Source organism: Asterias amurensis, chromosome 22 (genome assembly GCF_032118995.1).
Source record: "Asterias amurensis chromosome 22, ASM3211899v1".
Taxonomy (NCBI): domain Eukaryota; kingdom Metazoa; phylum Echinodermata; class Asteroidea; order Forcipulatida; family Asteriidae; genus Asterias; species Asterias amurensis.
In genome coordinates this window covers 5,187,853-5,202,528 of record NC_092669.1, presented here as the reverse complement: position 1 = coordinate 5,202,528, position 14,676 = coordinate 5,187,853, and the positions used below count along the sequence as shown (strand labels likewise).

The 14,676-nt window shown below is 40.9% G+C and overlaps 1 protein-coding gene and 1 pseudogene across 1 annotated transcript; both read left to right on the top strand.

Annotated features, from left to right (window-relative positions):
- Positions 1–3,567: 3,567 nt before the first annotated feature.
- Positions 3,568–5,749, top strand: LOC139953857 (uncharacterized). Its single transcript, XM_071953441.1, has 2 exons — positions 3,568–4,672; positions 5,144–5,749. Exons 1-2 carry the CDS (start codon positions 3,568–3,570, stop codon positions 5,602–5,604), a joined length of 1,566 nt encoding a protein of 521 aa, XP_071809542.1. The 3' UTR covers positions 5,605–5,749.
- Positions 5,750–9,106: 3,357 nt separating this feature from the next.
- LOC139954028 (uncharacterized) lies at positions 9,107–10,971 on the top strand (annotated as a pseudogene).
- The last annotated feature ends 3,705 nt before the right edge of the window (positions 10,972–14,676 follow it).

The following is a 14,676-nucleotide window of genomic DNA, read 5'->3' as shown; positions in this document are numbered from 1 at the left end:
ACAAACTCTAGGTGTTCGGATGTGTGAAATTTTTTTTTTTACAAGTATGTCCACTTTACTAGTCACAATAAAAAAAGCACCAATCAAAGCAAACAATCACTTTGGCCTACATGGTCACAAACATACCCATTTCATGATGTACAGAAACTACACCACGCGCTTATGGGGCTGGATGAACACAAATGCATACACTACACGTATGTGTACATTACACATGTTGTGTGTGTACAATCTTTATACATACGACCAATAGGGGAATTTCGTAGTTCTTTATACATGAATTTTTTAACTTTCAACCTCAATTTTGAACCGGAAGACAAGATCAAAATGGGGTCATGTCTGCGAGGCGTTTACGGAGTTTTTAACGACCTTTCCGATGATGTATCTATTGTAAGAATCCATAATGTAGATCAAAAGTTATGATTTTTTTAATAATAAACTTTTAAATAAAATTTTCATAACTCAAGAATGGATGACGTCATTATGACGTAAATATACATTTTTCTTCTCCTAATGAATATCTAACTATGTGCGAAGTTTCAAGTTCATTTGGGAAAGGTATTTTTATTAGCGGACATGGGAGATTCAGAAGAAGAAGAAGAAGAAGAAGTATCAACTAGACATTGAGAGTTTGTGAACAAACTCAAGGTGTTCGGTTTCTGGGAGTAAAAGCCTGGTGTAAAAAACAAATATTGCACATTGCTTTGTTCTCAAGATTTGTTGAAAACGCCTTGAAAAGGAATAAAATTGAAGCTTTATAAAAAAGAAATGAAGCGTAGGAACGATTTGTTTAACTTGTTTAGGATATTGTCATAAATCATACACTAATTATTATTGTTGACTTCCTTTCTATCATCTTCGCTGCAGATCTCGAAACTGCCCTAAGAGTTACTCACAAGAATATTGTATATCCAGTATAAATAAACTTTGAAATTTTCAATGCGATTTGATTATTTGTTACTTTGATAATTCACAACTTCATACTAGCCATGATTTATGTTTACATTATCAAGTTATATTCCTGAAAGACTTTGGATAGGCCTACTTATCGGGGAGCAAGAAACATTGATGCTTATTAACATCAAAGTAAATGTATATACGTTATGATAATTGTTAAGCGTCAAGAATAGTGTGTGCATTTTATGAAAGGCTTGCTTTATTTTAAGATAATGATTTTCGTACAGAGCGGGCTGTTAATTTTTAGACTGCTTTAAATCTAATATAAAACAAAGGCAAATCGGTGGAACTGCAAAACGAACCCAAGCCCCTCGCAAATGTTGACTAAAACATAATGAGTTTAGTACAAAATTAATTCTACCTGTAGGCTGTATCGAGGAAATAAGGAATACAACACAGCGAGTGGAAATCTTTTACTGGATCCACGACCATTCGGTGAATGTTTCAGAATTTGCTGTATTCTAAAGAAGCAAAAAGAACAAGAAAATTTAACAAAGTTTGATTAAAGGAAAATCTATTAAACAAATGTGAAGGCTTATTATTTTGTTTATAAATTATTAATACTGTATTGAATTTATATTGCACCCTCTTCAGGACCAGCCTGTTCAAAGACGAGGGGGTAGTCATTGAAACGATTCAATGTAAGGAAATTGCACAAGTTACTGCTTTTGAAATGATCAACTTAAAACCTACTTATGATGTATAAAGTTTATAACATAGTTGTACAATAAATAAATACTTATTTTGAAAAGGAATGATTTTCACACAACGCTTACCGTTTTATCATGGTTGGTTAAAACCTACTGTGCCGTCCGGGACGCCGTCCGAGCACCCTCAAATAGCCTATACTTCTCGGTGTTTGATCAAAACAAAACCAATGTTCGTCTTTATCTGCTTCTATTTTCTCACCTAATTAAAAGTCATATGAATCACTGAAGAAGGTGGCCATCTCAGCGAAACTTCGCCTTTAATTCCATGTTGATCATTCAGCAATGAGGAGGACTAGTAGGGAAACAAGTACACGCCGAGTATAAGCTAAATTCAGATCTATGTTAGTACTGTACGCCATTGCTCTACGTTGTAAGTACGGTGACTACGGATCTCCAGGAGTGCCATCCCATATAATTTATCTCATCAAGACGAGTTATTTCGTGGAATAAGTTGACTTACCGACATATTTTATCTTGCTAAGTCGACTTATTCAAAACAATCAGTTGACTTAACAACATAATTTATCTCACCAAGTCGACTTATATAAAATGGAAAATCGACTTACTGACATAATCCATCTCACCAAGTCGACTTGGAGAAAATGATCAGTCGACTAACTGACATAATTTATCTCACCAAGTCGACCTACAGAAACTAAGAAGTTGACTTAACAGCCTGAACACGCGTTGAGATGTGTGTATCAAACCTTGTGCACCACTATGAGAGCACTCTATTTCCTAGTCTTTATTTGCTTTTTTAACTTAACGTTTGCGGGCTAAAACTAAATGTAATACTGTAATGCCCCTTTAAATTATGTTTGACCAGGCAAAGATATAAAGTAGGTTCCATTGGTTACAAAATATTAGTATGATTAGCCCGTGCTTAGCCCGCTCATGGGGTTCCATTGTTTGTGATTAAGTTTACTTCATTGTCATTATGTTTGACAACTTGGACCGAGCACCTCTGGGTCAAAAGATGTTAAGGAGTTTTCTTAACTTTACAAAATTATGATGTCACTTAACCATTGCTTCGTCCTTCGGATGGGACGTAAAGCCGTTGGTCCAATGTGTTATGTAACGCATATAAAAGAAACCCAGTGTACTTATCGAAAAGAGAAGGATTTCGCCCCGGTGTTCCCGGTCCGATCGGCAGCAAAATTGCGCCACAGCACCTTGTAAAGCATTACATGGTGCTACCAGAATATTAGTATGATTAGCCTGTGCTTAGCCCGCTCATAGGGGTTCCATTGTTTGTGAAGCTGAATCCAACGCAGACGCCGTCGTTTCGAAAAGGGTCACAAAACCACAGGACTTCGAAACAAGCTCTTTCATTGGTCCACACATCCACATGCATGTCATATGCGCTATGATGGCCGAGCTTATAAGTCATCTATTTTTTTCTTGCACGTTCAGCCATTTATTCTCGCTGTATTATTGTGCTTCATTTCGCGAATAAATCCATACTGCGTAAGTTTTGTGCTTGACGACTTTTTTTGGGTGGTAAGTTGAATTTTCTTCAAATTTTGAGACCAAATGTAAGTAGTTGTGTAGGGTAGACCACTGAAAAGCAGAATTTGGAGCATCATCCCACGGTTTAAAACCAACAGGGTGCTGATCTATATATCCGGTCGTGCAAAAGTGATTTAGTGGGTCGATTCAAGGTTCGTTTTCATTCTTTATAGTCACGGTCTAAGTCCAAACACAAAGTGGTATAGCCTTGCAATAGTGATGAGCTGGCATGCATAACAACCATCTCTGTCCATATATGACCTCCATGTTATGACCAAGTTTCCAATAGGCAGAGCACTGTGATATATCGTATTGACTTGCTAAATCCCAACTCGACCTAGAAATGTTACAAAGGTGTGGCAGTATTTCGCAGTGGTACCAGGCAGGCAAAATGGAGTTTACACTGAAACTTGTACTATTTTCTTCCATTCTCGCAGTTGTTTTCTTTACCGTGATTTCCCAGCCTGTGCATGGGGCAAGTAGGCGCGATCGTCGGGCTGAGTCTTCTTCGGATAATCACGCTAAAGTTCTTATCTTAGGTGCCGGTGCGTCGGGTCTACAGGCTTCGCGGATCCTCCATGACGCAGGCATGGATGACTTTATCATTATAGAAGGAGCGGATCAGATTGGGGGCCGTGTCCGATCCACTACGTTTGCTAATCGTACCATAGAACTCGGAGCAGGATGGACCTACGGGCCGGTAAGGCCTGAGACTTACCAACTATCCATGGATCTAAACCTCGACCGTAGAGCAAGTGACTATGAGAGCTATATAGTTCGGAATGCTACCGGCAGCGACGTCACAGATCAGGCAGATAACGATTACGACAAACTTGAACCGGCCTTTGAAAAGTTATTTTCTCTGAAGGCGAGGATACAGGGCAAGAAAAGCAACCCTGACATGTCGCAGCGGTCAGCGTTACGTCTCGGAGGTTGGAGCCCGAAAAGTGACACAGAGAAACTCATCGAGTGGTTCGAGATTGACTTTGAGTACGCTGAACCCTCTGAGCTATTGTCCACGCATGAGGCGGAAGATTTTGGTGAGACCTACTTCTTAAAGGATCCGAGAGGATTCATTGCAATCTTTGACGTCGTTGCTGGTTTCCTAAAGGAGCCCGAGTTCATCAACCACACCCGTTTGAATCAGAGAGTAGTCTCCATCGATCAGAGCGATCCTGCCTCGGTGGTTGTCACCTGCGAAGATGGCACAGTGTACACCGCCGATCAAGTCCTGGTCACCTTCAGTCTCGGTGTCTTACAGAATGACTTAGTTGAGTTCATCCCACCTCTACCAGAATGGAAGGATGTTGTCATCAAGAAGTCACTCCTAGCTGCCTACACGCACATCTACCTGAGCTTTCCAACGAAGTTCTGGGACGACAAGGAGTGGATCCTGCATGCTAGCCCGAGAAAAGGCTACTACCCAGCTTTCTTCAACTTCCAGTCGGAGGGGTATGATCCAAATGGCACGCCCACACTGCTGGCGACTTTAACCGGTAAGCAAATCTTTTCAGCTAACAGACGTCGGCCCAACGTTGGCAAATGTACACATTTTTTGTTGACGGTTGGTAGTGACGTTGCGGTTACTTTGTTTTTACATCAATCTAACGTCAAAAATGTTGGGCCAACGTTGACCCAACTCTACCAAGACGTCGGACTTTGTCGGGCCGACGTCCCAACGTCGGCATACTACGTTGTGCCAACGTTGGAAATCAACCTTTTTTACTGCCCAACAATTCCCAAGGTTTAGCGGACGCTAGGTTACCCGTATTCTTACTACGTTACTAACGTTGTAAGCAACATTTTACACTGCACGACTTTCCTGATATTAGCACGTCATTGTTTTACCAACGTTGATTAACCACTGACTCTGACCTTTCAAGCGTCTGTTTAACGTGTTGTTTCCCCTTCTTTTTCTTTAATTAGGGCTTCGCTTTCACATTTTGTTTTTACGTTTCTCTTAAAAGGTGACGAGTCAAGACGAGTGGACGCCCAGCCAGTATCTCAAACCAAAGCTGAAATAGAACAAGTTCTTCGCAACATGTACGGGGATAACATTCCAGACATCGAGGATATCTTAGTCTCAGGCTGGACGAGTAATCCACTCACCATGGGTTCATACTCCGCTTGGCCCACCGAACTCTCAAGGCAATGCACCGACGCGCTCGAAGGTCGAGTTGACCGCGTTTTCTTCGGAGGGGAAGCGACTTCACCGGTTTACTACAGCTATGTTGAAGGGGGGTTAGATTCGGGCAAGCGGCAAGGGCTTAAGATTCTCGACTGTATGGAGAATTTCGAAGAATGTCCTTTGTATGAAGGAGGTGGTTTAGGTTGTGAGCTTCCGGAAGCAAGTTCAGCAACTTTAGTTCACTGTAGCTCTTATAATTTCTTTGTACTTGTTATTGGGTTGGTATACTTTTTGATTTAATAAAGTTCCAATACAGAGGTAGGGCTTAAGCCGGTGGAATCTAAACGGTAAACGGTTCCACATAACCAATTTTATCTTGAGTAGAGGAACAGTTTGTATAAGTAACAGTTTCGCAAATAGATTAGACATTTTAAAGAGGAGGTATGTGTATAGTTAGTAATAATTACAAGCGTTATTTGCATAACTTATGGTTAGAAGTTTACAGTAGCTTTCGATAGTATAAAAGGAGCCTGGAAAACAAATCACTACGAAGGATCTTAGGTTCAAAATTAACACGGTTGTGTCCAAACATTTGAATCTGAGAAGCGTTACAGTAGTAATGCTTCTCAGATTGTCCAATCCTATGACATTCTTCGTGCGTGGACATAGTTCGTGTGGACATTTGCCATTTTCGAAACCACGGCTTCGGCTTTCTATTCGGCTTTGTCCGGCAGCTAATCTCGTCTAAGCCCTAATCGCGTACGGGTGGTTTAGCTGCACATTTCGCGTGAACATGAACGTTGAACGCGAACGCCAGAAAATATTGTATCGGTAAAATCTCACATTTTTTAGAATACTGAAGTTACAACTTTTCACATCAGGTACGTACGTGCGCGCAGAGGTCATACGTGAGCATGCGATAGGCCCAAAGTTGCGACGTCACCCCAAAACAACACAATATTATTGTCCGACGTTCACGTTCACGTATTTGCTCGCGTAGTGTGCAGCTAAACCTCGCGGACCAAGCTAGCCTGAGCCGAATCTGGGGACAGGGCCATGCAATCAAAAAGACAAAAAAATTGCCCCAGATTTTCGGCGCTACTTAAGAACGCAACCACACCTTTGAATTTCAAAACACGTATCTTCATTTTTTGTAAAGGATTAAAATGACCAAACAGCCCCCCCCCCCCCCAAAAAAAAGAGGGAAATGTTGCCTTTAAAGGATTTGGGTACTTTTAGTAACACAAAACACAATGTCCACAGATTTACCTTAAACTTACACCGTTTAAAGATAATAATAATAGAAAGCTTACCTTAAAATATCAGATGCTGAGGTGCCCAAATTTTTGAGAAATGAGTAAAACTATGTCATGAAAATACGTTTTTACATGCTAAAATGATTTTCATCTTATGGTAGTTTGCCTTTAGAGTTTGTTTAAAACCTATACGAATATACTACAGTTAAACTCACGTTTTCAACTTCGTGTGGGTCATTACATTACTTTTGTACTCGTACAAGCATTAGTAAAACAGTTGTAGCAGTTTACCCCACTAAAAATTCAAACAACAGTAATTAATATTTTTGCGAGCGTTCAGTGGTTTAAAAACGGTCACCTAAAAATGTATGTTTTTTTTTTTTACTGCTGTAAATATTTACCATCATTTTGTTTTGGGTGCCGCTTTGAGGCATATTTTTTTCCTTCTCTGTACTAAGGGTTATTGCAGCACAAAAATTAAGTGTTTCATTAGGGAGGTTATGGGAAGGATTTTAAGTTTGAATGTGTTGTCTGGTTTCTTACATAAAAAATAATTATTAGACGAAATGTCCGACATAATTATAGGTTAAACAACTAGCGGTTGGAAAGATTTAAAGAAAGGGTTTGTGTATAATAAAACAGGCTTACTAAACTCAAACTTTGAGGGCAAGTGTTTTTCTTTTGTATAGGCGGAATCTGGGTAACCTTTACCCAACCTATTTAAAAGGAGTTGAAACTTATCCAGTCTCATATAGCCTTGCGCACTCTATCGATAAATAACACAACAACTATTTCCCCAATCAAGACTAACTCGATCCCTAGCCTGATCATCTGCATCACACTTCGAGGCTCGTGAATAATAAAGACAGGGGTCCAGTCTCCTCAGTCACAAGACTAACTCACTTATGATCAGTGTAGTATCTCCGTTGTGAACGGTTAGCCTTTTGTCAAGGCCAATTGTGGCTTGGACAGATTTGTCGAGCCGCGATCCCAAGTGACTTGAAGGGGAGACCACGCGCGCTTGTCGAGTGGCAAAAGCCACAACCAAGAGCGAACACGAGTGCGAGTCCGTTGGTAACTATGGGTGCGTTCGTTTAGCTCCCCTGGGTCGACCCCGGTGTGTGGCGTGGGTTTTTTTCCAGAACAAACGTGTGCAGAACATTACCCACGTTCGTCCTGGAAAAAAACCCGCCACACACCGGGGTTGACCCAGGGAAGCTAAACGAACGCACCCTATATACCATTATAATGGGTGCGTTCGTTTAGCTCCCCTGGATCGACCCCGGTGCGTGGCGGTTTTTTTTTACCAGGACGAACGTGGGTAACTATCTGCACACGCTCGTCCTGGGAAAAAACCCGCCATACACCGGGGTCGACCCAGGGAAGCTAAACGAACGCACCTGGACTCGAACCCGGGCAGGTCGACCATTGGTTGACTACTGTGGTCGACGATTTTGGAACCAGCCTCTAGCCCAGGGTTCCTTCACTGGTCCCACTCCAGCATGCACCTTCTAACATCGTGTACAACGCAGAGAGGAACCAGTGACACAATGACGAAAAGGTGGGAGGTTGCCTTGACTTCCAATTGAGTCGTTCAGGTGAGTGCGTCACTGCATGTTGCCGGTGTGGCGGTTTCAGTCTTACGCCGTGTTCAGTTTTCCGGGACTCAGTAAAGCATATAACAATTGACTTATTTTGCTTGCTGTGCGCAGGCGTCGCATGACGATATGTTACCGTATTTGGTCATTCGGAAAACTGAACACGGCGGAAAGTTGAAACCGCCACACCGGTCAGTACATGCAGTGTGTAGTGAATTACCGATTGACTAATGTGCCCATTTGAACTTTCTCCTAGCCTTTTCCCAAGGCGCACGCGGCACCCCCAGATGTCAAGCACGACCCCAAAATCACGCACGAAAAAAGACCATCGCGCTGGTCGTGCGTGATAATCATGGGGGTGCCGCCGCCGCCGCGTGCGCCTTGATTTAAAGCTAACTTTATCCAAGCGGTGCATGGTCTAGACTTGTGGACAAGTCGTTAAATCGGTCCAACGCGGTGAATTAGTCGAGTTGTGGCGGTGCTCCCCAGAGATCATTGCTCTCGCGCGAACTGCTGGCTTCCCGATGAGTAGAAATCTATGCATGGTCTCACCCCATCAGTCGCTTGAGATCGGGGCTCAATGAAGCTGTTCATGACAAAAGGCTACAGTGGACGCTGAATCGAATGCCACACCAGGTCATTTGTAAACGAACAATGAATTACTTTCTATTTTGTAGACGAAAAATAAATAAAAACGACCAACCAAAAAACAACGAACAAACAAAATCAGCAGGGTGCTCATCGACCCGTAGAAAAAAAGTAGTTTAAATTGTCACGGTTCTAAAGTTTATCAATGACTTTATAGCCATGGTGCAAGGTTAAACACAAATATAAGCCAAGCATTATTTTCGAGGGCAGGCATATTATTCAACCAAGTCCCCCACTAGGCAGGGCTTGTACACAACTGACCTACAAAAAAGAAGAAGTTAGGTGTACCAGGCAGGCAAAATGGAATTTAAACTTAAACTTTCAACTTTGTCTCCTATTCTCGCAGTTGTTTTCCTTACCGTGATTTCCCAGCCTGTGTATGGGGCAAGTCGGCGCAATCGTCGGGCAGAGTCTTCTTCTGATAATCACGCTAAAATTCTTATCTTGGGTGCCGGTGCGTCGGGTCTACAGGCTTCGCGGATCCTCCATGACGCAGGCATGGATGATTTTATCATTGTAGAAGGAGCAGATCAGATTGGGGGCCGTGTCCGATCCACTACGTTTGCTAATCGTACCATAGAACTCGGAGCAGGATAGACATACGGGCCGGTAAGGCCTACAGTCCACCAACTTGTCAAAGCGTCAACCTCGACCGAAGAACAAATGACTACGACAGCATTACAATCCGTAATGACACCGGTAACAACGTCACCGATCAGGCATTTGGCGACTACGACAAATTCGAACCGGCCATGGAAAAGTTATTTTCTCTGAAGGCGAGGATACAGAACAAGAAAAGCAACCCTGACATGTCGCAGCGGTCAGCGTTACGTCTCGGAGGTTGGAGCCCGAAAAGTGACACACAGAAACTCATCGAGTGGTTCGACATAGACTTTGAGTTTGCTGAAGCTACGGAGGTATTGTCTGCAAGTGAGGCAAGGGATTTTGGTGATACCCAATTCTTAAAGGATCCGAGAGGATTCAAAGTAATCTTTGACGTCGTTGCTGGTTTCTTAAAGGAGCCCGAGTTCATCAACCATACCCGTTTGAATCAGAGAGTAGTCTCCATCGATCAGAGCGATCCTGCCTCGGTGGTTGTCACCTGCGAGGACGGCACAGTGTTCACAGCTGATCAAGTTTTGGTTACCTTCAGTCTCGGTGTCTTACAGAATGACTTAGTTGAGTTCATCCCACCTCTACCAGAATGGAAGGATGTTCTCATCAAGAAGTCTCTCATAGCTGCCTACTCACACATCTACCTGAGCTTTCCATCTAAGTTCTGGGACGACACGGAGTGGATCCTGCATGCTAGCCCGAGAAAAGGCTACTTCCCAGCTTTTTTCAACTTCCAGGCTGAGGGGTATGATCCAGACGGCACGCCTACATTGCTGGCGACTTTAACCGGTAAGAAAGTGTATTAAAAATATTTGTTTTCAATAGTCCATTTGATTTTTCTACCCCTGAATTCGACATTTGGATATAATTGTTTTATTGTGACTCCGATCGGCCAAATTGTAGGTAAACCCACTTTCTGAAACACAACGTGGTAGACAGAAATTTCAGACAGTCATCTCGCGGGCCAGAAATAGTAGAAGAGCTGCAGGTATAAAAGGCAGAGACTAGGCAGGACACCTTGTATTGGCTTCTAGAACTATCCATCTCTAGTCACACTTGTTTTTTTTTCGTTTCTCTTAAAAGGTGACGAGTCAAGACGAGTTGAGGCCGAGCCAGTATCTCAAACCAAAGCTGAAATAGAACAAGTTCTTCGCAACATGTACGGGGATAGCATTCCAGACATCGAGGATATCTTAATCTCAGGCTGGACGAGCAATCCACTCACCATGGGTTCATACTCAACTTGGCCCACCGAACTCTCCAGGCAATGCACTGACGCGCTCGAAGGTCGAGTTGACCGCGTTTTCTTCGGAGGGGAAGCGACCTCAGCAGTACAATACGGCTACGTTGAAGGGGGGTTAGATTCGGGCAAGCGGGAAGGGCTAAAGATTCTCGACTGTATGGAGAATTTCGAAGAATGTCCTTTGTATGAAGGAGGTGGTTTAGGTTGTGAGGTTCCGGAAGCAAGTTCAGCAACTTTAGTTCACTGTAGTTCTTATAATTTCCTTTGTAACTTATTTGTTTTTGGATTGGTGTATTTACTGATCTAGTAAGGTTTCCTCGATTTGGAGAATGCCTCACCATACGGACGGTCTATGCAGATGGAGACTGAATGGTAGACTGATTAACATTGTACTTCCGGAACATTATAACAGTTTCTTTATGTTGACCGTATACGTTTAGTAACAATTGTTTTAATGGCAAACTTTAGCAAACAAGATGCCTACAGTAGCTTTGAAGATAAAGATTGTAGAAAGCTTCCCTGAAAATATTACTTGCTGAGGTGCTGTTGGTTTTTGAGAAATGAGTAAAACAATGTAATGAAAATAATTTTAGTCTCAATGATTATATGACGGAAATTATTTTAGCATGTAAAAACGTATTTCCATGCATGACATTGTTTTACACATTTCTCAAAAACTATAGCACCTCATAAACTAAAACTAAAGGTGAATTCTCTACAATCATTATCTTCAAACGGTGTAAGTCAAATGTAAATCTGTGGACATTGTGTTTTGTGTACCAAAAAATACCCAATTCCTTTATTAAATAGGCAGTTTTGAAAACCTTTCAATTCGGAGTAAGTTTCTATGTCCTAAATTTTAAATCTAAGCAGCGTTACTGTCGGTAATTCTCTGCATTTTCGTCGATATCTCAAAGGCGATCAGCGAATTTAACATAGAAACTAGAAATTTAGAATTTGTAAAACAAACTCTAGGTGTTCGGATGTGTGAAAGTTTTTTTTTTACAAGTATGTTCACTTTACTAGTCACAATAAAAAAGCACCAATCAAAGCAAACAATCGCTTTGGCCTACATGGTCACAAACCTACCCATTTCATGATGTACAGAAACTACACCACGCGCTTATGGGGCTGGATGAACACATGCATACACTACACGTACGTGTACATTACACATGTTGTGTGTGTACAATCTTTATACATACGACCAATAGGGGAATTTCGTAGTTCTTTATACATGAATTTTTGAACTTTCAACCTCAATTTTGAACCGGAAGACAAGATCAAAATGGGGTCATGTCTGCGAGGCGTTTACGGAGTTTTTAACGACCTTTCCGATGATGTATCGATTGTAAGAATCCATAATGTAGATCAAAAGTTACGATTTTTTGAAATAATAAACTTTGAATTTTCATAACTCAAGAATGGATGACGTCATTATGACGTAAATACACATTTTTCTTCTCCTAATGAATATCTAACTATGTGCGAAGTTTCAAGTTCATTTTGGAAAGGCATTTTTATTAGCGGACATGGGAGATTCAGAAGAAGAAGAAGAAGAAGTAGTATCAACTAGACATTGAGAGTTTGTGAACAAACTCAAGGTGTTCGGTTTCCGGGAGTAAAAGCCTGGTGTAAAAAACAAATATTGCACATTGCTTTGTTCTCAAGATTTGTTGAAAACGCCCTGAAAATGGAATAAAATTGAAGCTTTATAAAAAAGAAATGAAGCGTAGGAACGATTTGTTTAACTTGTTTAGGATATTGTCATAAATCATACACTAATTATTATTGTTGACTTCCTTTCTATCATCTTCGCTGCAGATCTCGAAACTGCCCTAAGAGTTACTCACAAGAATATTGTATATCCAGTATAAATAAACTTTGAAATTTTCAATGCGATTTGATTATTTGTTACTTTGATAATTCACAACTTCATACTAGCCATGATTTATGTTTACATTATCAAGTTATATTCCTGAAAGACTTTGGATAGGCCTACTTATCGGGGAGCAAGAAACATTGATGCTTATTAACATCAAAGTAAATGTATATACGTTATGATAATTGTTAAGCGTCAAGAATAGTGTGTGCATTTTATGAAAGGCTTGCTTTATTTTAAGATAATGATTTTCGTTAATTTTTAGACTGCTTTAAATCTAATATAAAACAAAGGCAAATCGGTGGAACTGCAAAACGAACCCAAGCCCCTCGCAAATGTTGACTAGTACAGAGTTTAGTACAAAATTAATTCTACCTGTAGGCTGTATCGAGGAAATAAGGAATACAACACAGCGAGTGGAAATCTTTTACTGGATCCACGACCATTCGGTGAATGTTTCAGAATTTGAAACATAACAAGAAAATTACACAAAGTTTGATGAAAGGAAAATCAATTAAACAAATGTGAAGGCTTATTATTTTGTTTATCAATTATTAATACTGTATTGAATTTATATTGCACCCTCTTCAGGACCAGCCTGTTCAAAGACGAGGGGGTAGTCATTGAAACGATTCAATGTAAGGAAATTGCACAAGTTACTGCTTTTGAAATGATCAACTTAAAACCTACTTATGATGTATAAAGTTTATAACATAGTTGTACAATAAATAAATACTTATTTTGAAAAGGAATGATTTTCACACAACGCTTACCGTTTTATCATGGTTGGTTAAAACCTACTGTGCCGTCCGGGACGCCGTCCGAGCACCCTCAAATAGCCTATACTTCTCGGTGTTTGATCAAAACATAACCAGTGTTCGTCTTTATCTGCTTCTATTTTCTCAACTAATTAAAAGTCATATGAATCACTGAAGAAGGTGGCCATCTCAGCGAAACTTCGCCTTTAATTCCATGTTGATCATTCAGCAATGAGGAGGACTAGTAGGGAAACAAGTACACGCCGAGTATAAGCCAAATTCAGATCTATGTTAGTACTGTACGCCATTGCTCTACGTTGTAAGTACGGTGACTACGGATCTCCAGGAGTGCCATCCCATATAATTTATCTCATCAAGACGACTTATTTCGTGGAATAAGTTGACTTACCGACATATTTTATCTTGCTAAGTCGACTTATTCAAAACAATCAGTTGACTTAACAACATAATTTATCTCACCAAGTCGACTTATATAAAATGGAAAATCGACTTACTGACATAATCCATCTCACCAAGTCGACTTGGATAAAATGATCAGTCGACTAACTGACATAATTTATCTCACCAAGTCGACTTACAGAAACTAAGAAGTTGACTTAACAGCCTGAACACGCGTTGAGACGTGTGTATCAAACCTTGTGCACCTCTATGAGAGCACTTTTTTATCCTAGTCTTTATTTGCTTTTTTAACTTAACGTTTGCGGGCTAAAACTAAATGTAATACTGTAATGCCCCTTTAAATTATGTTTGACCAGGCAAAGATATAAAGTAGGTTCCAACGGTTACAAAATATTAGTATGATTAGCCCGTGCTTAGCCCGCTCATAGGGTTCCATTGTTTGTGATTAAGTTTACTTCATTGTCATTATGTTTGACAACTTGGACCGAGCACCTCTGGGTCAAAAGATGTTAAGGAGTTTTCTTAACTTTACAAAATTATGATGTCACTTAACCATTGCTTCGTCCTTCGGATGGGACGTAAAGCCGTTGGTCCAATGTGTTATGTAACGCATATAAAAGAAACCCAGTGTACTTATCGAAAAGAGAAGGATTTCGCCCCGGTGTTCCCGGTCCGATCGGCAGCAAAATTGCGCCACAGCACCTTGTAAAGCATTACATGGTGCTACCAGAATATTAGTATGATTAGCCTGTGCTTAGCCCGCTCATAGGGGTTCCATTGTTTGTGAAGCTGAATCCAACGCAGACGCCGTCGTTTCGAAAAGGGTCACAAAACCACAGGACTTCGAAACAAGTTCTTTCATTGGTCCACACATCCACATGCATGTCATATGCGCTATGATTGGCCGAGCTTATAAGTCATCTATTTTTTTCTTGCACGTTCAGCCATTTAT